Source organism: Ambystoma mexicanum, chromosome 7p, assembly GCF_040938575.1.
Source record: "Ambystoma mexicanum isolate Mex_15411 chromosome 7p, UKY_AmexF1_1, whole genome shotgun sequence".
NCBI classification, from domain to species: Eukaryota; Metazoa; Chordata; class Amphibia; order Caudata; family Ambystomatidae; genus Ambystoma; species Ambystoma mexicanum.
This window is the reverse complement of record NC_090939.1, coordinates 64,149,805-64,173,565: the sequence shown is the minus strand read 5'-3', so window position 1 is coordinate 64,173,565 and position 23,761 is coordinate 64,149,805. Positions and strand designations below refer to the sequence as shown.

The following is a 23,761-nucleotide window of genomic DNA, read 5'->3' as shown; positions in this document are numbered from 1 at the left end:
CCTTTAAATCACTATTTTATCTCTGCAGACTTCCGGGAGGGTCACTTTGTTGGAACCAGGCCTGGCACATGAAAGCAAAATGGGAGCAATGGATTGATGGACATTTAATTTCCAGTTGGAGGCCTATTAAGCTCTGAAATAGATGAAGGGGTGCGAGAAAGGGTTTACCTGAAAGATGCCACCCTCTTGAAATTGCCTATGACACTTGCTCCCACCCTGGGGCTCCAGTAAAGGGTTTGATGGGACTTGTAGACCCGTTGGTAAACCAGGGTAAGAATGCATCAAGCTGATTCACACCCCACACCTCCAGCCGTTCCCAGAGCCACACAAGTTAATTGTCTCCCCCTAACTAGGTTCAAGCTCCAGAAAGCGTGTGGGGCTAGTTTCCTGGTCCTTGCCACTAAACTGTGGAACTCACTTCCCAACCCACTTAGATCTGAATCGTCATTCCATTCCTTCAAGAGCAAAGCTAAACTGTGGCTCACTGCCTCGAACACTCAAAACCTTCTCGCCACACTAGCCATAAAGCCACCTTTAATGATTTTGTACTGCTCCTATCGCCTCTGTCCGGCAAGCACCCTGAATGTAAATACTGTGTAAATCTCCTGTATGCAATCTTGACTGTTTGTATATTCTGCATAGTATGTCACTGGTCACTGGTCACTGTTATTCTGTAAATGTACTGTAATTTTGACTATGTAAATTATGTATCCAGCCCCACCGTCCTTGATGTGTACTATGTCACTGTAACTTAAGATATGCGCCCAAACGCCTTTGGGCCAGGCACGCTATACAAATAAACAAAATACAAATCAAGTGCACTCGTAGCCATGGAACCAAGATTCCAAATGATTAGAATAGATTTTCCAGTGATGCACAAACTTTTCATATGAAACTTAAATGATGTGTCTTCCGTGGGCTCGTAGATTTCAAAATTAGGTGCCAACCTAGTCGCAGGTACCTTTCATCACCGTGCATTTTGGATCATTGACATCGGAGGTGGAGGGGGGAATGAATCGCGATGAGTGGAAGATGGGTCCCAATCTAGCTTCTTTAAAGCATCATAAATCTTTGTTTGGTCACTTGAGGTGTCTCACCTGCCCACGGTGAGGCTCGCCTAGTGGCCGCGCCACCACTTTTCACGCCATACGTCATTGTACACAAGGTTTGAATTCCTGCTCCCTGGATTATCACTATTTAACGGAAGATCGGCTGAACTTGATGTGTTGACTCTACACTAACCAAAATGCCATCGACGGTGTTGCCGGATTCCATTCTTGTTTCCCATGTCACTTAATTCTCTGTTGCGGAAAGCAATCAGTATGACATGAAGACTCCACGCTGTGCAATAGTTCTCCATCTGGCTCTCGGTCCTTTCGAAATTAATGGTCCGTGCCTTTAAAATGAAGCGAACCAGCATGTCTGTTCTGCACACTTGAAACATTTGTGACACTTTCAAAACGATGCCAATAACCTCGTATAAAGGAAATTAATAAACTTTACTTATTGCTGAATCTACATCACGAATGGACTTAACATCATAGATTTAATCACTTGCTTGGCTCACCATCAAGGTGTATAAACTTCTCCTATTTGTACCTGGTTGCATACAAAATTACTTTCTTCCCTTGGGAGTCCTTGCTGCTTGCCGGTCCCTGGGGGTTTCTGCTATTTGTTAATCGCCAAAGTTGCCATTTGATAAAATGAGTGTCCATCTTCATTCACGTCTCAGGAATTACTGCATTGACACCATCTATCCAATAGGCCTCTCTTCTATCTAACATTTGGAGCACACGCCCTCCTCTATTTGGTGTTATCGCTGCTGTGAGAACCATTAAGAATCTGTTGTCGCATCAGACTGATGTGGTGATTCTTGCCCTGAAAGAGCTTTGCCTCTCTCTATTTCATATGAGCCCTGATGTTGGACAGATGTTTGTTCCATCTTAGTTTTACCTTCCTCGATTTTCATCCAACATCGTAGGCTGTACATTATGTTAATCGAACAGCCTGTAGCATCGTCCTTTTGAAGCATTCTTCTCCATATTCCTTGGATGTTAAAATGTTATTGTGAAAGTAATGCAGATTGAACTAAAACAAAAGCTTCCAGTTTTTTCTTGTAGCCAGAGCTGCCTGGGCTTTGTCTTAAAGACATTTTGTTTTAATCTAGAATTCGTCTTTTTACTTCATTGATGGGGATTTTTCTTTTAACTTCTGTCATGTTGAAAGATTTTCTGTGTATTCCTTAAGATTCTCTTAATTGCTTCGCTTTGTGTCGCATATTTGGATACTTTGTGCCTCTCTTGTGTAGCGGCACATTTAGGTTTCACTAGTAGATCCTCTCTTGCACAAGCGTTCACTTTTTATTGCCCGGCTTGGATTTCTGAATCTCTGCATCCTCCTCCCTTACGTTTCTTCTACTGCCTCAATTCAATTGAGATGCGTTGCCCACTTCATTGCTTGTTATATGTTTCACCCGAAGCAGCGGGCTTTAGGGGAGACCCTTCAACATATGTGGGTGTGGCAGGGTAGGCAGCTCAAATCCATGTAATGACTTCTTCTTGTCCATTTCCCTTTTCTCTGTGATTCTTCTGAATCCTAAACTCGACATCAAGATGTACTTTTTGCAATCCAATGTTCGTACTGAATTGCATTCACCTGATGGGGTTTCATGAGGAACGAGGATAAAACTGGCTGGGTTCAGTTCCCCTAAAGTACTCGGCCAATAACTTTGAAGGACCCAGCCAACTTCTACCATTCTCATATATATTAACCCAATTTGTTTTGCAATGATCATCTTTCAAGATCTGCTCCTCTTAGAGAGTGCGCCTGAAGGCATTCGCATGCAATGCAGCCGTTGTCTCAACCATTGAGGCGTCCGAAATTTGACCATAGATTTGGCGGTTGTACCAGATGTAATTATTTTGTAACATGATTTCAAGAACTGTAAACATTTTTTTTCTTCTGTGTTCGATGTTTTCCTCATTCAACAATGACCATTGCACAGCTTCAACGCTTTGTCTGTCTGGTCCAGATGCGTATAAAATGTACTCATCAATTGTGAATGCAGTGTCACTGGATTCTGCTGAGGCCTTTGCAAGGGTTTGTAGAGCATAAGTGGTAACCTTTATGCATGTTAAAGTGACTTCTGCACCTCCCACTAGGTCCTCCTGCAGAAGCTTGCAGAAGACCTGCTGGCTGCAAGGTGCGAAACCATCTATCAAGGCGTCGCAGAATATCTAATTGAAGGTCTAGGAGTCTTGTTGGGGCCAGCTCCTGTGCGGTGGGTTGGGTGGACTGACGGGAGCTCTATTCATCTGGACCCCAGGAGGTTCTTTTGCTGATGCCCGGCTGACAACCCATTTTTTTAATCGAGTTCACCACTATACCCGTCTGGGATATGGGTGTGATTTCTATATAGACTGTTATATGTTCATCTGTATGCGGTAGAGCGTTCTTTCATCGACTGGTGCGATTACGATGGGTTTTTTTCAGAGTACATTTTACCGAAAAAAATCACTGAAATATATGGGGTGGAGGGGTTGGAAAAGTGTGTGTGTATATATATGAGGGGTCGGGAGTAGGTAAATAACAATGGGGGATTCAGGGGAACCCCCTAAAATCAAAATAAAAAAAACAATGTCTGAGTTTTTTTTGGTAATAAATACTCTGGAAAAAAAAACCATCAAAATTACACCCATTGATGAAATGACATCGAACCCTGTACGCAACCCGCTTGCCTGGCGAAAAACACATCAAAGCTACATAGGCCTGGTAACAACAAAGATCGTTTATCAATACTGTGCTTTTGCTTCTTGAATAAGCAAAATCACAGCCAATGAAACTGCTCAGCATGCAGTCCATAACTACTGATGGATGCCTTCTCCAGAATCTCTAAATTACAGCTCATTCAAAGCACTGGCAATAAGGAGGGCCTCCAAGGGAGTCGGTGAGAGAGGACCGGTTTGGGAACGCTGGCCAGTGCATGTCCTGGTAGGTAGTGTTTGATACTTGCCTGCAGCCGGAGTGTAAGTGCTGTATGGCGGGCATCCTTTAGTACCACCGACTGCATTTACAGTCAATAATGGCTGCATTAACAGTCCATAATAGTTCGTTAAGACCATTTCGAACTAGGATAATGGAGAAAGATTTTCATAAATAAAGGGTTATTGACTGCACTTGCAGTCAGCAAACCCCATCAGCGCAGGTTACATAATGGAGAAAAAAAATAAGATTGAACGAAACTGAAAAAAGTTTGTCGATAAAATAAAACGATTGTGCTACTGTGAAATTAATGAATGTTGTGCTAAACTGAGGTGACCAGGAAATTCGGAACTGTATAGAGTGGCACACGTGGGGCAACCTGTTGGGGGTTAACATGGCAGAGTGTGCCACGGTGTAGAAAAGACAGCCATTGAGCAGTTTTCCAGACTGGGTCACTGAACATGGCCAAATCGTTCGATGCAAGTACATCGACGTCCTCCGATAATGCGCGTGCGCAGGGGTGGGGGCGCAATATCCGTGCAGGGCTGGCTTGGCGGACAGTCGGAAGGATGCAGTGGAGAGAAGGAAATGGGGAGCGTGTTCTCCTTTGTAGATGGAAGGATTTGCAAGATAACCGTGGCACACAGAGGGGATCTAAGGGACAAGTATAGGATGGAGATGGACAAAGTGGCGCGAAAAAAGAGCATTCAGGTAAACTACATAGAATTGGTCAGTTACCATGTAGTTATTGACCATTGTCCCAGGAAGGTGATTGGTTGAGAAAGGAGACAAAGGACATTCATTATTTGATAACCAGTGTAATTGACAGACTTCACTGCGGATTATGCTGCATTGCCCACCCACTAGTTTTATTTGCAGTCATGTAGCTACGGCACATATGTCCCATTATGACAATGACCCTGCGAGTGTTAGGGGTGGTTGGGCCTCTATTTTCAGGGTCACAGACCAGTTGTACACCTGGCACCTATTTTTTTACATTTGTATTAGTGTGTTTATTACATGTAAAGGTAGAGTCAACACTTGGTGGTACCAATTGGAACGTATTAGTTCCTTTTGAATTGTACACAGTCTATAGCCCCTTTCTGCAATTTATTATTTTTCGTACAGATCTCCATGCCTTGCACATGCAACATGCAACTCAGCGGCCCAGACATGGACACCAATGGAGGGAAGCAGACTCCACCCACAGGGAACACATTCCTCCAATCTTATGCCAGATTTTCCCATGAAATCCCCTGACCTGGATCTGTGGGTCCCCAAGTTTGTGGTTCCACAGTGACCATCGAAGGACTGCACTTGGTCCGTCATCTCACCTAACCTTGACGCACAACCTGTGCATGAAAGGCCTGGCACCACCCTTCTTGGTGGAAGAGACTCTTTCCATGAGACTCTATTTTAGGCGTCAATGGAATGTGGCCTTGATCCCTGAAGCCCTGAATTCCTCCTTTAACCCTAAGACGGCCGCTCTCTTGTCTGTCTCTGGGTGTAAGTCGAGAGGTAGGAAATTTTGACAGTCTGTTTTTCACTGTTCTGCTGACCCCGCAACCAGGGGTGCAGAGTACGCCAGTGCTCTGAGGCCTGGGTAAACCCCGCCCCGCCCAGCCCCCTCCCCTCCGAGAACCTCCATCTGTGCTAAAAGTTCCTATACCTTCAATGGGACATCCTAAAAATCTGCCCAGCGGCACCCCCTGGAAAAAGTCAGTTCTGCCTGCCTGCAACCATAATCCCCATTCGACGCTTTTCTGTTTCAGATTTTGACTATTGTGGACTCTTTATGTTGCCCTAGCGGCCACTACTGCCCCCAGTAACACTCGTGCCCGGAAATACCCCTCCATTTGGCTTGCAGTTGTTAAGTAGGAATCGTGTGGGAGGGTTTCCCAACGCGACCCGCTTCATTGTGGCCTCCGGCTTCAGAACGCGGTGTGCACCGCGTGTCTTGGCGTTCCCCATCCCTTCCATAGGTTCTGATTTTTGCTGATCCAGAGCCACATTTCTAAATCCTGCTTTCTGAGCACCTCCTCTATTCGTTACTCTTCCACAATGTCCTCTTCAGTCTTCCCCTCATTGGATTTGCTGCCAATGATGTGGGGGTGTACGGGAGTGGCAGGGGCTCTATAGCAGTCACCCCGATTACCAGCAGAGAGATCCCATCAAAACCTCCCTGCTGCAAGAACGGAAGACGGGCCATAGGGCAAAGTTTACTGTCTTGATTATCTAACGAATGACAAGGATCACTCTAGAAAAACCTACATTATCCAGAGCTCTCGTCTTCTGAGCGTGCCGCACTGTTTTAATCGGGAGTGACATCACAAAACCAAGTTCCGTCCCCAAAATCAGTGTGCGGCTTGGTCAGTTTAGGAGAAACATATATGTATTCTATAGGGGTTAGTTCTTCTATTGGGTAGCCATATCTGGTGGCTCCTCCTGGGACCACCTCCACATGTAACAAATACAAAGTGGCAGGGACGTGGGGAAACTATTGGCTGCTGCAACATTATGTGTTCACGTGAAAGGTAACTCTGGATTGGGCAGGATGTGTCCTCCCAGCCGTGGGACCCTGGGCGGTTACCAGATGGAGTGTACCTTTTCAAGGCGATGGGAATGATTATGTAGGTGCTGTGTGTTCCCTAATGTCGCCATCTCTGATCACTGAAGCCTGAGAGTGCTTTCACTAGTTAATTCTTGAGCAACGCTTATATCTTTCCATCTCTGGTTCGATGGGAGGGGCTTCTCCCCGTCTACCTTGAGTGAATGGGCATTGTCCTGCTCTTCTATGTCACTTGTGTCGAGACCACAAAATGGCGCTCTTCTGCTTGCAATTATAAGGATTTAGCCTGAATTTCTTGCAGGTGGCGTATTTTTTTGGTAACTCCACTTTTCCTTGGCTGAGGGTGCACTGTGTCTGTACTAGAGGCTATTTGCTGCCTACCAGTGGCTGCAGCGATCTGACAGCCGCTACATGTACTCTAAGTCTTTCTGTCTCCCCTTCCTCATTTACTTCAGTACGCCAGTAGCTTCCATGTTTGTTCTCATGTTTGTGACAATCCAGCATGTGCACGTTAGGTATACGTATTCTTGGCGTCTTGCAGTTTTGCTTTAGTGAAGGATATAGAAATATGTATAGAGATATGCAAGTGTATCCGTCATCTACCTTGTGTGAGTCTTAAGCATGTGCTTTGAGTCTGCATGCAATAAACTAATATACGTTTGTGTAACTTAATGAGTGGATGCCTGTGTACTTCATGTCCATGTGCACCTACCTTGTGATGTCGGTGATGATGTCCTTGACTTCTCGATTCACAGGCAATTGACTTGTTTGATTGATGACCACTCCATCCCCTCCATGTTGTCAATTGGGTATGGTTTGAATGGCTGTCTGAGAGAGTAACATTTCTCACGTCTACGATGCATCGATGAAGGGCCTAAGAGTGATGTGCATTTTGCAGTCTTCCCGCTGATAGTCGTGTGGGGGTCATGAGGGCCATACTTGGCCCTCTGTCTTCAGGGGGGGTCACTGATGGATTTCAGTAGAGCTTTCTCTCTGGTCATGAGCCCCTCTCCCTCTGGAGACTTCCCAGATGATGTCCAAGGCTTAACAAATGTTTCCTGGCATCCTTGATCCACCTCCACGCCACTATCCATTAAATGCACACTATACCAACATGGGCATCCGAGAAGCAAATGGTGCGTTCTCGTGGGGCTCTCCATTCCTTAGTCTAGCAAGTGAGGAGATGACCTCTCTTTTTGATGGATTGCTCTGTGATGCAAGCTGGCTCCTCTTTACCCGTAGGCACCACTAGGATAAAATTGTCTCTGTAGTCTGACAGCAACTCTTCTGCTTCTGGGAGTCTGTGCGCAGGATGACCATAGCACTGTCTCTGCCACAGGATCCGATCCCCTTCTCCAGTGGCATCTGCCTCATTGCTCCTTGGGCGTAGTAGACTCGCCATCTGCTTTTTTCCTGCTTGGCATCTTTTACTAATTGACACCACCAAGTACGCCCGCTGCACATAGTGGGATCCTTCTGTGGACCTGCCACGATCAGTGGTGTTGCCTACACAGAAGCTCGTTGGGATGGGATGACTTCAATCTCTGCCTTGCCGTCGGTTGTGGTGGTTTCCAGGGGATCTGCCCAGTTGATGGAGCCCGGTTCCTATTCCTTTCCCTATGAGTCCATCTCTGCTGTCTCGCCATGCCTCTCAGCCACTGAAGAGGATGGACGCGTGGAGCTTGTGTTGGCAACACAGGTCCCAATGGAACATATTGGCCTTGGTTCAGCTCGGCACTAGACTGCCACCTATTTTAATGCTGACAGTGTGCACAGGTTTACTTTGCTTCCACCTTTCCAGGCTCTCCTCCCCTTAATCCAACTCTCCCTGTGTTGGCCCTGTCCCCATGCCACCGAGACGCAGCCATTTTCTCTGTGCGGCTTGCACCCACTCATTGAGCCTAGATGGGCCTCCTTCCGGAGCCCACGCTTTTGGCAGTTCCTTTCCTGGCAAGGCCAAACAATGTTTTATTTTCTTTATAAAATCTTTTAATTCATATTTGGATCAAGAAGCCATGTAATTCCTGTCCTCAACCCACCCTCTGCCTCCCCAACTCCTCCCCACATCTATGGACACACAAGTCATTTCTTAACTGAAATTCATAAAGGGGGGGGGGGAACCTGAACATTCGGTCTAAATTCTCGCACCTCGCTTTCTCCCCACGAAAGCATACCTAGATTTTGTTTATCAAGGTTTCCCCAGCTTTTCTTATATTTGGCAGGGCACCTCTAGAGCTTATACATTTGAATTTCCTACATCCATCTAATCCTGAGTGCTGTTGAGTCGCAGGTGGGTCCTCCCTTCCCCCACATTTCGTCACCGTCACTTTGTTGTCATTGCTACAACGCGCCGATCATGTTGGGATGATTCCAAGACCACCCCATGTCCGCAATAATGTCATTTGGGCTCCAGTGTCGTCCGCAAACCAAGGGACCTGTAAGAGCTCTGCAATCGTGTTCCGTTACTGTTGAGTTGCCGGGAAGCCTCTATCGGATCAACGGAAGCACGAACACCGATGACCCTGTCTCTTCCTATTCTCTTAGTATGCAGAGTGTCATTAGTTGGCATCAAATTGCTCCTGGATCATGAGTTTGTGCTCCCTCGTGGACGAGGAGCGGGTTTCCAACCACTGGCCATCGTCCAAGCCGCTCATGTATGTCTACCAATAATCTTGGGTTCCAACGTGTGGCTGGTAATCGCCTTGTACCCTTGTGGAGATGGGTTTCCCGGGTACTGTGGTTGATCCACGTTACTTTGCAAGGGGGAGACCATATCGTCCCTTTAGTTCTGTGTTTTGCAGGATATGTAGATTCCATCGAGGGAGAAATCATTAAAAAAACATGTTCAAACCCTTTTACCACAAATTGCGGGGGTGGTGGGTGAGTTGGGGTTAATAAAAAAGCTAGAGGGAGAATAGGGGGGGCTGTGGGAGCTCTCCCGACGGCATACATTTGCGGTAAAAGATCCTACAAAAAAGAATCGCTGAACTCTTCCTCGATGAACAAATCTTGGGGAAATCAGATGGAACCTGTTTTTCATGCCTGGTTGTAAGAATTCATCCAAGCTCATCCTATCGAAATTGAACTTTTGTTGTTAGTCTACCCATACGTGGCCCCAACGCATCCTCATCAAATTTCCCAGTGTGTGCCCAGGTCCCTCCTCCCTGAACACTGTTGCAGCCATTGCCCTCTGCTGAGAGGCAGGGCGATGTTCTCCCACCATTGCCCGCTTATCAACCGGTGGACGCTGCATAGTCTCATTGGGCAGCAAGATACTCCCAACGCGAAGGATTGAAGCGTGTCCTGCTCCGCGCCATCTTGTCCTCTCCTTTGCAGATGTAGCATGCATTTGCAATGTATTTGTCTGAGCCCAGTCTCACTTGCCAAAGCGGCACTGCGCACAGCTCGTCCGTCGAACCCCTGCCTCAGCCGTGCTTCACACAAGCCTTTGCTGTCCCTGCACCATAGCTTTGCAGTGCCTGTGTGGGGCGCCCAGCATAGCCCCGTCCTGGCATCGCTCCTCCACCTGCCTGAAGTATGTATCCATTGTTTCACCTCGCTTGACCCAAATAACCATGGCACATGAATGATTTGTTTTGCTTCCGTTACCCCATAAGGCACCCGAATTTAGTTTTCAGTATGCAGTATTTATTTATTTTTAATTTGTAAAGCACACTAGCAGCCCATGGGCATCAAGGCGCTGTTGCAAGAAAGTGTCTTAGTCACAGGAACGGTACTTAGCTCATGGTTACAGTGAGCGTGTATCCTTACAATACGAACTTACTCGGTTACGTATGCGGTTACAGGATTGATTTGTCATACAGTAGCAGGGAGGTTACATCGCATAGAGTATTAGCACAAAGCATAAGGAAAATAGCGGGCTAGTAGGGTCTCATTATGCAAAAGGCTATGTGCAACTGATACTTCAGATGTAGGGTGGTGGGGCATTCCTTTGGGTCGCGCCCGTGACCGGGAAGCTGCAGCCTCCTGCGCGTATGAATATAGATTTTGTTTTTTGGTTCGTTTCTCCTTATGTGCAAGCTGGCAAAGTGGACCACATTTGCAAGCATGCCTCTGGAATGCCTCCTCACTTGCTGCCTCCTCATTACATTTCCACTATTCCGTCTTATGCAATGAGCTGAACCCGTCTTCCTGAAAGCGTCCCGCCTTGACAGCTTTTTGGAATCTGGGTCCCCCTAAGTCGTCGTCCTCCCCTTCTTAAACCCTTGGCCCGTTTTCCTCCCCCGCTCTTCTGTTATACCTGGCCTCTCTGCTTGTGATGGATTCCGTCTCGGACTCTCTTGGGATTACGTACCCGGAACCTGTGGATTTGGCTGCTCAGAACTTTACTCGCGCAACTGCATAACGTGCCTCCTCCTAACGCTCGATCAGTCTTGGCAGCTGCCTCTGCTTTCTCCACATCGACAGGTCTTGCTCTGGTGCCACCTTCTCGCTCCGTGAACTCGTGCTGCACTCCAACCCGGCTCAACTGGCCTTCATTAGTTGGGTGACTAGTCCTTGAACCGGGGGCAGCTTCCCAGCTTTCAGTGTTTTGCTTCCTCCTCCTTGTCTGCTGCTCCAGTACATGCTGCGTTCTCTAGGTCTGCTCTCGTGACGTCGCTCCACTCGGCGTTGACTTGTCTGGTCCCGGTTCGTTCAGGCTCCTCAGCGTTTATTGTGCATTCCGAATGCTCTGTTGATGCTCAAATTCTTGTATCTTCGAGATTTCCTGCTTTTTGAACTACTCCAGTCTCCATGGGCTCAGTTGGACGTTTTCAGGCATATGGAAAAGACTGGTCTGTTCCCTGTTTTTAGATGATGTAATGGTGGCCATTCACCAGAAGAGTCCATAAGGCCATGCTCTGAATTTACTGTAACAGTGGTATATGCGCCCCCAGAGATCCGGCGTTGCAGCCAGACAATCGTCCCCTGTGTTATGCTCTTGTTCCCGGTCTCCACCAACTTTAACAAACAAGAAAGGCAAATGTACAAGGTGTGGCTCTGAAGAAATGCACCGAGGGGCAATGGTGCTTTTCTGTCGTGTCGGGTAATCTACATGATGCTGGTTAGGTTTGTGGGATTGTATAACATTGCTGTAACTGCCCTATATCTGCAAATCCCCTGTTCATTTGAAGATCAGAAGTGATTTTGCTTTTTGTTCCTCTGCAGTGATCGCTGATGCCCTGAAAGTGAGCAGATTAAAAGGACGCTCCGCCTCTTCCCCCAACATCACCGAGGGCGGTGACTTCCAGCTGCAGTGCTTGGCCTCGACCGCCTCTGCCGAGCACACCCACCTCTCTGTGTCCTGGGAGATCCGACGACCCAAGGCTGGGGGTGGAACCTGGCAGGGAGTCCTCTCCTTGAGTCACCAGGGATTACTCCAGCCGGGTCCCGGCTATGAAATCCGGAGCCAGAACGGGGACACGCGTTTGGACCGGACCGCGGGAGATGCTTACCGCCTGATGGTCTCCCACGCGCTGCCTGAGGATGGCGGCGAGTACCGCTGTGTGGTGCAGGAGTGGGTGCAGGGAGCAGATGGAAGCTGGCAGCAGATCCAGCAGAAAGAGCTGGCGATCGCCACACTGGAAGTCAGTCCTATTGGTGAGTACCCAGCAACGCCAGGTGTTCCTACCTATGCACGCATGCTCTCCAGCATTTTGTTTAAACTTTTGCAATAAAACTTTATTTTAAAGAGCAATAAGATAGTCGGAGGATTGCAATACAGTTGGAAATAAACCAGACTTTGCAGGGCAACATTGTGAATTCATTTGAACAAATTCTCTACGGTTAAGTCCTAGGTTTCCAGCTTGATTGACCAGCTCAGCTGATCACCATATCTAGACCTTCTGAATTTCCTGTCCAAGCCCTTATGTTGAGTGATCGCCCCCTCGACAGAGTAAGAAATGGATTAACATGCTAACCAATCAGAGGGTTTGCTATTCTGGGCACTTCCTTCTAAACCAGACAACTACAGTAGGGACTCCCCTCCCGGCTGTCCTCAGTTTCTAGTGTAAGCGTGTCCAATCCATCCAGAACCCTTGCTCCTGGAACCTGCTCGCTGGACCGTCCAATCCCTTCCCAAGATGTATGGACTGTGGACCCAGGTGCAAGATTACAGGTCCAGCGTAAGTAGTGTCGCTTATGAAAGGCGCTATACAAATGACAAAATGAATGAACAACAAAGTCGGACAGGAGGTCAAAACATTGGGATTCTATCTAGACTCCAACTTTTCCCTCAAAAGACAAGTGAGCTCCCTGGCATCTTCCTCGGCTTATACATGCAAATTAATCCCTGCAGCTAAACCCTTCCTGTCGGACTATAACTGCCTGACACTCGCCAGAGCTCTCATATTGTCTCGCCTCGACTATTGCAATGCCCTTTACCTGGGATCCACCAAGGCCACCACCAGTAAATTGCAAACCCTTCAGAACAATGCTCTCAGAGCAGCCCTGGGCATCTCCAGAAGAGAACACATTACAAGATTCAGCCAAAAGAATAATTGGCTCTCCACTAGAGATAAAATTCTATTAAAAACGGCATCACTTACACACAAGGTTCTTAACAATGCTGCCTCAACTTACCTGATCAACAGATTCCACCGACAGTCCTCATTAAGACCCACTAGAACTGCATATCTGTTCCCCATTACAAACGGGCCACCATAGGAGGCAACAGCTTCCCTGTAAAATCTGCCAAGCTGTGGAATTTCCTGCCTCCAAACCTTAGAGTAGACCTGCCCTATCAGAACTTCCGTTCCCTGGTAGTCTCCTGGCTGAAATTGGAGACCCACTAGGACAACGAAGTGCCAAGCGCTACCTGCACAAACTGTAACCACCTGTGCCTTTTTGCTTACCGGTATATAATGGCCTGTTGGCCATCTACATTGGTGTACCTTATTTCTTGTATCATGCATACTCTGTGTATTGTAACTAAGCCTCAAATCCTTGTAAATGCTGCGCCCTGATACCCCCCGGTACACTTGCGCATTATAAATAACAAAACAAACAAACAATGAATGAATATGAAACATGCAGAAAAGTTCATTGCAACAAAGAAAATAAACCAAGACGGAAAAAAGTGAGGGGAATTTCTTTTTCAGTTTTGCAGTAGAATAGATGGCCTAGATCATTAATTAAATTCTTATATGGAGTGTCGAAAACCTGATTTAAAAAGATCAAGATTTATTGAACCAGCATTCTAGTCAATTTGCATGTTTGTCTGCTCCTCTTTTTCGAAAAATTGTTGTTTTGATTTGTGATTTAATTTTTTTTATAGTAAATACTCGCCCTGCAGAAGGTCCTAGTGGTAAATACATTGATCAAATAGAGGAGGCGAATATGAAACGCGTGTCGGCATGTTTTCATTTGTTTAGAAAAATGATTGGTTACAATTCTACAAAGAGAGTCAAAGATTGCTTTGCCAAGGAATAAGTTTGTGCTACTTAATTTGCGTGCCACAATGAGAATTTGTTATGCAATTAATCTTTTCTCTCAGATAATGCAGAAATGCATTTTCTGACACTTAACAGGTGCAGTGTTTAGGAACTTGGTCTTTTTGCTGCTCCTAGGCTTGCTTATCTTGTGTTGGAGTGAAAATATTCATGATGGCGCGGTGCAAGGTACCCCTCAGATAAGCACTTGCCGGCCCTCTGGAACACCGTCGTTGGTGACCTGCAAGCTCTGGGCCCTCACGTGGATGTCCATGAAGGGGGGGCCTCATGCAAGCGCACCACCCAGAGCACGCCTTCCTTTTTCCCCAGCCTAGTTCTGTGGATCCAAGAGCTCAGTAGCCGTTCCTCGGCCTCCACACCGTCCATCAGTCTGCTGTAGGTCAGGCTGGTGCCGTGGGTGGGGTGTTCACCATCTCCTTCTGTTCAACAGCCTGCGCGGCTTCCTGGGATGGGTTCCATCGGTGATAACCGGCCCCATAGCTCTTCCCAGATTCTGATAGTCAGCATAATGTTTCAAACTACTACAGTGGTGGTGCGGCGCTGTTCACATGCGTAATAGCATAGCATGGGTGCATGCTTCACACGCATGCAAGCGTCTTGTAGGGCTCCTATGAATGACGATTGGGGTGTGGGGGTGTGCATATTTTGTAGCCTGTGCTTCTCAATCATCGTCAATGCAATGAAACAGGAATCCTGCATTTCACAGTGGGTTATGTAACGTGAATACCCATATTTTTCTATAAGGGAGATCTACTTGCTTGTAGGACGCAAGGGGATGCGTGCTTCTCAGTGAGACGGAGTGAAGCTCACTAGGAACTCATTACGGGTCAGTGGGATCCTGCAACAGTGCGTAGGAATGGCGTATGGTAACTACTATATGCCTTCTAAAAGGAAAACCTGAAGTCTGTCTTTTATCTCCGGTACTTAGTTCTGTTGCTATTTGCCTGATTTTGTGTTTCTCACTAGCAGCCTTTGAAATATGTTGGGTCAGCAGTATTTATTGTTGGTCGTTCTAGCAATACCACACGTACCTGCCCTGCCCCCCTCCTCCTCCTGGACACTGTTCACCTACACTTCCCCAGGAGCAGCAATAACCTGCCAGGATGGCATGCCCATCCATCCACCCATCCATCCATCCATCCATCCATTCACGCTCCTCTTCTCTCCCACCCTATACCTGCCCACTCTCCCACGCCCAGAGTGCAATAGATCTGCACTGCTCGCTCTAGCATTAACCCCCCTCTGCCTCTAGGAGTCACACAGCCCCTCACCATAAGGTTGCTCAATGCCCACTCCCTCCTATGCATGGAGAACAATTCTGATGTTTGATATAGGGCCGCTATCACGAAGGATTCAGTTTCAGAGTGCCTGGTAACGGGTATTAACAATTGCCGTCATTACCCACATCGTATTTGTATTTATTTATTTGTAGAGAGCAACCTTGCCATGAGGCATCGTGGTACTCCATTTTCCTCTACGGGAGGAGGAAGGCATGAGTCGGCCCACAAGAGTATCAAAGCCATGCAGCAGCTTCTCATTGGGAACACGCATCATACATGGAGCAATCGACTCCTATATCATTTCTGTGATGATCCTTCACTGTATTATAATTCTGAATACAGCAAATATCTTTAATTGTATTAATTTGGTCTTATGGGTTCTCTGTCACTGACCCCCGCCTCCCCACTAAAAGCGCCCAATGTACCTGCCTTGCTACTCCTGTGCTATGGTAAGTCACCCTCGATATTGTCCAGTCACCTATATTTATTTCGAGGGGATTGGGTCCTCAAAACGTATTCCATATCTATGACATGTAATCACCACAGCTGTGCTGCTTCGGAAACTTTTTTCGGTGTCCTCCTCCGACGTCATCCGATGTGATGAGTAGGACGCACGACGCCCGTAGCCTCAGTTCCGTTTTTTCCGCGAACGTGTTGCTTCGTGAATCTCGGTTAACGCCTCGACTCTTTGGAGTTCTGATCTTCTCGGTTCTTCGAACCTGTTAGTTTTTGTGAAAATCCTTCGTGTGAAGATGTCTTCTACTTCGTCTTCGACCCCGCGTCCGGGCTTAAAGAAGTGCGGGGAGTGTGGGTCCAAGATGTCGGTGACGGACTCGCACGACGCCTGCCTCTGGTGCCTCGGGGAGGCCCACGACACGGATGACTATCGACTGCCAGTCGCTCACGTCCAAAGCCTTACGTGAACGTGAGAAGTTGTCGGTAGGTCGGGTGTCCAAGCCCCGGAAGTCGAAGTCTGCGGGGCTTTTGACGGATGATTCGAGAGGTGACTCTCCGCGTCATCGTCGGAAGTCTCGTGGGTCTCCTAGGAGTCGGTCTCGCCACTCCTCAGCCTCTTCGAGGCATTCTCGGAAGCGCCGACACCAGTCGTCTTCCAGGTCCTCTTCGGAGGACTCTGCCTGGCACGTCGCTGACCCCACCAGCCGTGCAACGCCGGAGGAATGAGCTTCCTTCGGGAAGAAAATGCTGGCAATTCTCGAGTCGCAGGGTACTAGGCTGTCCGCGCCCCCGAGTGGCGTCGGTCGCGTGAGGTCGAGAGACACCGCTCGCAAGAGTGGTCGGCACGAGTCACGGGAGAGGTCCAGTTTGGACAAGAAGACTCGTTCTTGACGTACCCGTTCCAGGTCCCGGTCCTCGACGCGTTCGAGACCGTGTGCACCTGTGAGGTCTTCGAGGAAGACATCGATGTCTGAGGCGTCGACAGGCTTTCTTGAGGCTCCGGCTCCGAGGAAGTCGTCGAAGCCGTCGACGCTCAGGTCGTCGAAGGACACGCTCGGGGCTCCGGCTTCGAGGGCTGTGTCGACGCCGCCGATGCTGGCGGCGCTGCATCTGACGTCAACGCCGATTTCCTCGACGCCGATCCTCTCGGCGGCGATGCCTGTTCTCTCGACGCCGGCGCCGATTCGCTCGACGCCTTTCGTGTCGGAGGTACCCCGTGGCACGGGGGTACCCCCTAGGAAGGCTCTGGTTAAGAGCAAGCACTCTCGGGTGCCTTCTTTTCACCACCTGGAATATATTTCAGAGGCGGATGAGGATTCTGATGGCCTGGTTCCTAGTCAGGTTCCAGATGAAATTGTCTCGGGCCATAGTCAGTTTGACGATTTGAGGCAGTCACTGCATGATGCCAGTGGACTGGACACCTCTCCGGAGGTGGAGTTTTGTAGGCCTGAGCCTGGCTCTAATGCCGATTCCTCGTACCGGCGCCTTATGGCTACGGTTTCTGAGTACTTGGGATGGTCTGCTCCCCCAGCGGAGTTTGTGCAGAATGATCTAACGGACATCCTTGATGTTGGTCCCCCAACTGACCCGGTACTGCCGTTCCATATGGCTTTACAGAGAAGGGTGGCGGCGGCTTGGACTGCTCCGGAGAGTCTCCCGGCGGTGGGCAGATCCTTGTTGCGAAAATACCGTCCAGCCAGTAGCGACCCCTGCTACTTAACCAGGCACCCCACTCCGGAGAGTTTGGTGGTGCAGGCGGCCACGGCCCCGGCAAAGCAGGCGTCGTACCCTACCATCCCTCCTGATAGGGACGACAAACGTTTTGATGGCTGGGCGAAGAAAGTGTTTTCTTCTGGTGGTATGGCGCTTCAGGCGGCAAACTCCATTTGTGCCTTGTCTCGTTTCACACACACTCTGTGGAACTGTGTTGCGTTAGCGGCTGAACATATTCCCAAAGGGGACGAACGGGATGGTTTCCTTGCTATGGTCCAGGATGGTAAGGATGCCATGTGTGAGTCCGTTCAGTCGGGTTTGGACTTAGCTGAATGCGTCAGTAGGTCCATGGCGGCGAGCACCGTGATACGCAGGTTTGCGTGGTTGCGGAAATCGCGGTTTGCTCCTGATGTGCAGTCCCGGCTCCTCAACATGCCCTTTGACGGTGAACACCTTTTTGGCAGCAAGGCTGACAAGAGCCTTGAGAGGTTGCAGACCTCAAAAGCTGCAGCGAAGTCGTTGGGCGCTGCAGTTCGCCAACCTCCGCCTTTTCGTCCTAGGGGACCGCAGTGGAGGGGTGGTTCCTTTCGCTATTACTCGTCCTTCAGTAAAGTGAGAGGAGCTGGCAGTCAAAGAGGCCAACGCGGTGGACGACAGGGTACCCGTGGTGCCAAGGCCGCTCGGGCAGTTGCCTCTTTGCCCTCGGGTAACGCCGCAGCCGCTCCCACTCAGTCATGAGGCCATGTCCCATGGTTCGCCGGTTAGGGGAAGGCTGGCGCAGCATCTTGCAGAGTGGCAAGCCATTACTTCAGATGTGTGGGTTCTGGAGATCATATCCCACGGCTACTGTCTTCCCTTTCGGAACAGGCCTCGCGACAATCCACCGGGGAACCTCCCTTTGCAGAGTCCGGATCTGCTCCTTGCGCAGGAAATTCAAGCCCTGCTGGAGAAAGGCGCCATAGAACTGGTACCTGTAGCGGAGAGGAACAAGGGATGGTATTCCCCTTATTTTTTTATTTCGAAGAAAGACGGGGGACCCATCATGGACTTGCACGGTTTGAACAAACTCCTCAGGAAGGACAAGTTCAAGATGGTTACTCTCTCTCAAGTCCTCCAGGCCCTTCAGCTTCAGGACTGGTTGGTGTCACTCGACCTCAAGGATGCTTACTTCCATGTGCCGATCCATCCCAAGCACAAGAAGTACCTGAGGTTTGCGGTTTGCGGTTGGCGACTCGCACTTTCAGTTTCGGGTCCTGCCGTTCGGATTGACCTCCGCCCCGAGGGTTTTTACCAAGCTCATGGTGGTGGTGGCAGCGCATCTCAGGCAATGGGGGGGGGGGAATTCACGTCTACCCCTACCTGGACGATTGGTTGATCAGGGGGAGCTCTCCCGAGCAAGTCCAGGATCATCTGTCCGTCACCTGCCACTCCCTTCACAGGCTGGGCTACATCGGAGCAGTGCTCGACACTTCCCTGGGGCAGTGTTTTCCTCCCCAGGTGAGGGATCTTCACATTCAGCAGATGGTGCACAAGTTTCAGCATGCCCAGACGCTCCCAGCGTTCGAGTTCTTGAGGTTGCTCTGCCTCATGGCATCCTGCATTCTTCTGGTGCCAGAGGCTCGCCTGCGGATGAGATCTTTGCAGTGGGCACTCAAGACGCAATGGTCGCAGTCCTCCGGCAGGATGTCAGACCCGGTTCAGGTGCCACCCTTGGTCGCCCGGGACCTTCTGTGGTGGACCTTCTGTGGTGGGCCGTCGAAGGCAACTTGATGAAGGGGGCTCCATTTTCGCTTCCCTGGCCAGAGGTGGCGATCATGACGGATGCATCCCTCACGGGATGGGGAGCGCATGCCAACGGGCTGACAGTGAGCGGTCGTTGGTCTCCGTTGGAGTCCAGACTCCATATCAATCTGTTGGAGCTGAGGGCCGTCAGGCTAGCCCTGAAGGCTTTTCTGCCGACTGTGCGAGGAAAGAGTGTCCTGATCCTGACGGACAACACAGTGGCCATGCACTACCTCAACAAAAAGGGGGGGGGGGCAGGGTCACTTCCTCTGTGCAGGGAGGCGATGCAGCTCGGGTTCTGGGCCATCCAGCAGGAAGTTTCGATCTCGGCAGTTCATCTGGCCGTAGACGAAAACGTGACGGCGGACGCTCGGAGCAGGCAGAGCGCGATCTCTCACGAGTGGGAGTTGGCTCAGGAGATTCTCCTGGAGATCTTTTCCCTTTGGGGGACCCCTCAAGTGGATCTCTTCGCCTCCAGTGTCAACCGGAAGTGCGAAAGGTTTTGCTCGCGGGAATTTCCTCCAAAAGGAGCCTTGGGAGACGCGTTCGTGGTGGAGTGGTCATTCCCGCTGCTGTATGCGTTTCCTCCAGTCCCTGTCATCCCGCAAGTGCTGCGGAGGTTACGGAAGTTCGGTTCCCGGATGATCCTCATTGCTCCGGCGTGGGCTCGGAGGACGTGGTACCCGGACCTTCTCGACTTGTCCGTCTGCCCTCCACATCGTCTTCCCTACCGAGACGATCTGCTCTCACGGGAGGGGGGTCAGGTTCTCCATCCAGAGGTCAGATCCCTCAACCTTCACGCTTGGCTTCTGAAAGGTTGAGGTATAAGGATTGGGACCTCCCTGAAGACGTGATGGAGGCGTTGTTTTCGGCCCGAAGGCCAGCAACAAAGTCTCTGTACCGTTGCCGTAAGTTCTGCGACTGGTGCAGAGTTCAGAATGTGGATCCTTTTGCATGTGACATCCCCATGGTTCTGTCCTTTTTTACTTTCTTTGGCCCACAGGGGCTTGCAAGTGGGTACCATTAAAGGTTACCTGGCGGCGCTGTCCATCTTTAAGCGCTCGTCTGAAGAGTGTTCTTACTTTAAAATCCCTTTTAATTTCACAGTTTCTGAAAGGGCTCACTAATGTGTTCCCTCCGTCACCTTTCCTGGTGCCCGGTTGGGATTTAAACCTTGTTCTTAAGTTTCTTATGGGTGCTCTGTTTGAGCCTTTACATTCTTGCCCTTTGAGGCTGTTAACTCTGAAAACTGTGTTTTTAGTTGCGGTTACTTCTGCTCGCAGAGTGAGTGAGTTACAGGCACTTTCAGTTAAGCCCCCTTCACTGTATTTCACAAGGACAGGGTTGTCCTTAGAGTTTGTCCTTCTTTTCTTCCGAAGGTAGTGACGGAATTTCATTTGGCCCAGAAGGCTGTTCTTCCGGCATTCTATCCTCCTCCGCATCCTGGTAAGGAAGAGGAGAGGCTCCATAGGCTTGATCCTAGGAAAGCTTTAAGCTTTTATGTTTCACGCATGTCCCGGGTCAGAGTGGACGATCAACTCTTTATTGGTTACGCTGGAAAGCGTTTGGGGCAAGCTGTGACTAAACAGACTTTGTCTCGCTGGATTATTTTGGCCATCTCGGAGTGTTACCGCTTGGCGGGTAAGGACCCACCAGCTGGCTTGCGGGCCCATTCTACCAGGGGTATGGCTGCATCTACTGCCCTGCAGAGGGGTGTTCGTATTCGCAACATCTGTGATTTAGCCACCTGGGCTTCATTACATACATTTGTACGTCACTATTCCCTCAATTCCATCCGAGGACAGGATCTGGCCTTTGGCAAGGCGGTCCTTTGCTCTGCTATTTGATTGGCTTTTCTAAATTTTGATTCTAAATTCTTTCCCTCCTCCTTGCTCTGGTACTGCTTTGGGAGTCTGTCATAGATATGGAATACGTCGGAGGACCCAATCCCCTCGAAGAACAAGTTACTTTCTTACCTGGTAACGTTCTTTCGATGGGATGGTCCGACGACGTATTCCATATCGCTCCCGCGCTGCCTTCCCCGCTGCAGAATTTCTTTTGCGATTGCAGCTTACGTTCCGCAAGGCTTTGTGTCTGACTGGCAGTTGACTAATGTCACACGTTCTGGGGGAAAAAACTACAACTGAGGCTACGGGCGTCGTGCGTCCTACTTATCACATCGGATGACGTCGGACGAGGTCCTCGACGATGGCGCATCGACGTCATCGACGCAGGGCGCAGATGCCGAAAAACGTTTCCGAAGCAGCACAGCTGTGGTGATTACATGTCATAGATATGGAATACGTCGTCGGACCATCCCATCGAAAGAACGTTACCAGGTAAGAACGTAACTTGTTCTTCTCTGCAATGTCTCTTACCAAACCTCGGGATCTTATGCGGATACATGCCAATGCCTGTCCAAGATGGAACAGGGAAACGTCTTTAGGGCTCCCAAGGTGCTGGGGATGGCCAGACTGGCAGCTTATTCTCCAGTACAGTGCCAGGAAGGGTCCATCTGCCGGAGACCCTGGCGTGGCCCTAGAAAGCTAGACATCACGGGAACTGAAATCCTAACCTGGGGAGAACAGGGGAGGCTTGCTCCGGGATGTAGGCGGGAACTGGAGCAGTGCAGCAAAAAGGGGTTGGTGCAGGAATCTGTGGACCAACCCCACCTCACGCAGTTCCATGCAAAACTACATGATCAGACGTTCAGGGAGGAACTCTTAGGCCAGAGTTCCATTTTAGAATGTCCAGGGAAGAACTCTTGGGCCACAGCTCCATTTTCGAATGTTCAGGGAGGAACTCTTGGGCCACAGTTCCATTTTAGTATGTTCAGTGGGGAACTCTTAGGCCACACTTCCATTTTAGAATGTGCAGGAAGGCACTCTTAGGCCAGAGCTCCCTTTTTGGTGTCCTTTTGCAAAGTCACTCCGCAACACATTGAACAGGCTTTCTTGTTTTTAGGTTATTTTTCTGCTTTCACATTTATTCTAAAGTATGTATTTGAACTGTTTGCTTAATACATTACGTCTTTTAAAGTGTCTATATTTGCAAAATATGCAGTGTATTGTATTGGGTGCTTATGTGGGGTTAATTGTACCTTGATCGCTGTGAAGTCTGGCTGCTATGTTACATTACCCTTGTTTTAGATCTTGGACACCCTGTGCACAGGCTAATGCCTTTGCTCTTTTTCACCCTTCACCAGAGCTTCAGTAAAGCCTCCCTAACAGGAACTCTGGCAATAGGTACACTTGGAAAGAGAACCCTGTTTTTTAGGGTTGGTTGTTACTGATCTTCCATATTGGTGTGGAAGTCTACAATCTTTGAAATCCAGACTGCAATTCCCATCAGCCCTAGCCAGTATAATGCGTGGTGAGAGATCATGGGAGTCGTATTCCACAACCTCTGGCAATCCGCATGTTGTATGCCTCCTGCCCTAGATATATCCCGTGAGACCTCAATTGAACCTCAATTACAATTTGCCCAACACAAATGAAGTATTCTGGGTGCTCTCGCACACGCATGTCACTAAACGGCAGGACCCCGGTTAGTAAGGCTTCGATCAGGGCTGCAATAGAAACTGAGTAAGGTGAAGAAGCCCTCTTGCTGGAAAATCGGAGTGAAAGGTTGGCATGGTGCAGTATGGGAGTTTACAGACATGTGTCTACAAGCAGCATTACATTGGCAGAAAGTAGGAGGCTGGAGTAGACTGCACGGAGAGGACAGTGAACCAGGGTGTAAACATTCAAGTTGCAGACTACACGCTAGCCCTTCAGCAGTCTCTTGCCACTTCGGTTCTATACATGCCTGCAGCACACCATTTCGTGATCAATCGGGGGGAGTGCACATGTTGCCCCCTGCTGTGACCAATCAAACTGGTTCTGCCCGTGGCCTAACCCATGCTTAAAAATGGGTTGTAGCCGGCTGACACCGGCCCCGCGAGGTACATGGCTATTGGAAGCCTCCGATGACGAGTGGCTTGTTAGGAAGGGCAAGAAATCAGAACTGCGGGGCTCCAGTGTGGCTCCGGTGTAAATGCGCATAGGAGGTGATGGAACTAAACCTTTTGGCTTGGTCTGGCCTTGGCTGCTTCTGGGTTGGATGTAAAAGTCACTCCATCAAAACACTTCAAGAGGTCACTGCTCTGGCACATTGATGTGGGGGGCTCCGGAGCAAGACTGGAAGTCTCATTTTCCCAGAAAGTACTCTTGACACGTACCATCAAACCAGTATGGTGACCTGGAGTCCGAAGGCGAGCTCTCGGACACTGATGCACTGGCCAAACCATCAACCTTTCTTTTCTTTCAGTGGTGATGACCCGAGGAATAGCCACCCGCACCTGTTATATTTTGTACCGTGCACCGCTACCACCCAGGGCCTGTCTCCAGGCGCTCACGTGGCTCTGCAAGAAAAGAGGGCGGGTGTGTTAGTGAGGATCGGCTGGTAGAATAGGTTCAGAACCAGGAGGAACTGGCGTCTGTGGCTGTTGTCTTGCATGTTGGTTGGTTAGTTGTGCGGCCCGGCTTGTA

General features: G+C 49.3%; 1 protein-coding gene across 1 annotated transcript in view; it reads left to right on the top strand.

Annotated features, from left to right (window-relative positions):
• The window catches only part of PTGFRN (prostaglandin F2 receptor inhibitor), a 467,509-nt gene that overhangs the window by 172,524 nt on the left and 271,224 nt on the right, over nucleotides 1-23,761 (top strand). Inside the window, exon 3 of the mRNA XM_069635781.1 lies at nucleotides 11,720-12,151. Within this exon, the coding sequence (XP_069491882.1) occupies nucleotides 11,720-12,151 (432 nt within the window). The remainder of the gene's footprint in view (nucleotides 1-11,719; nucleotides 12,152-23,761) is intronic.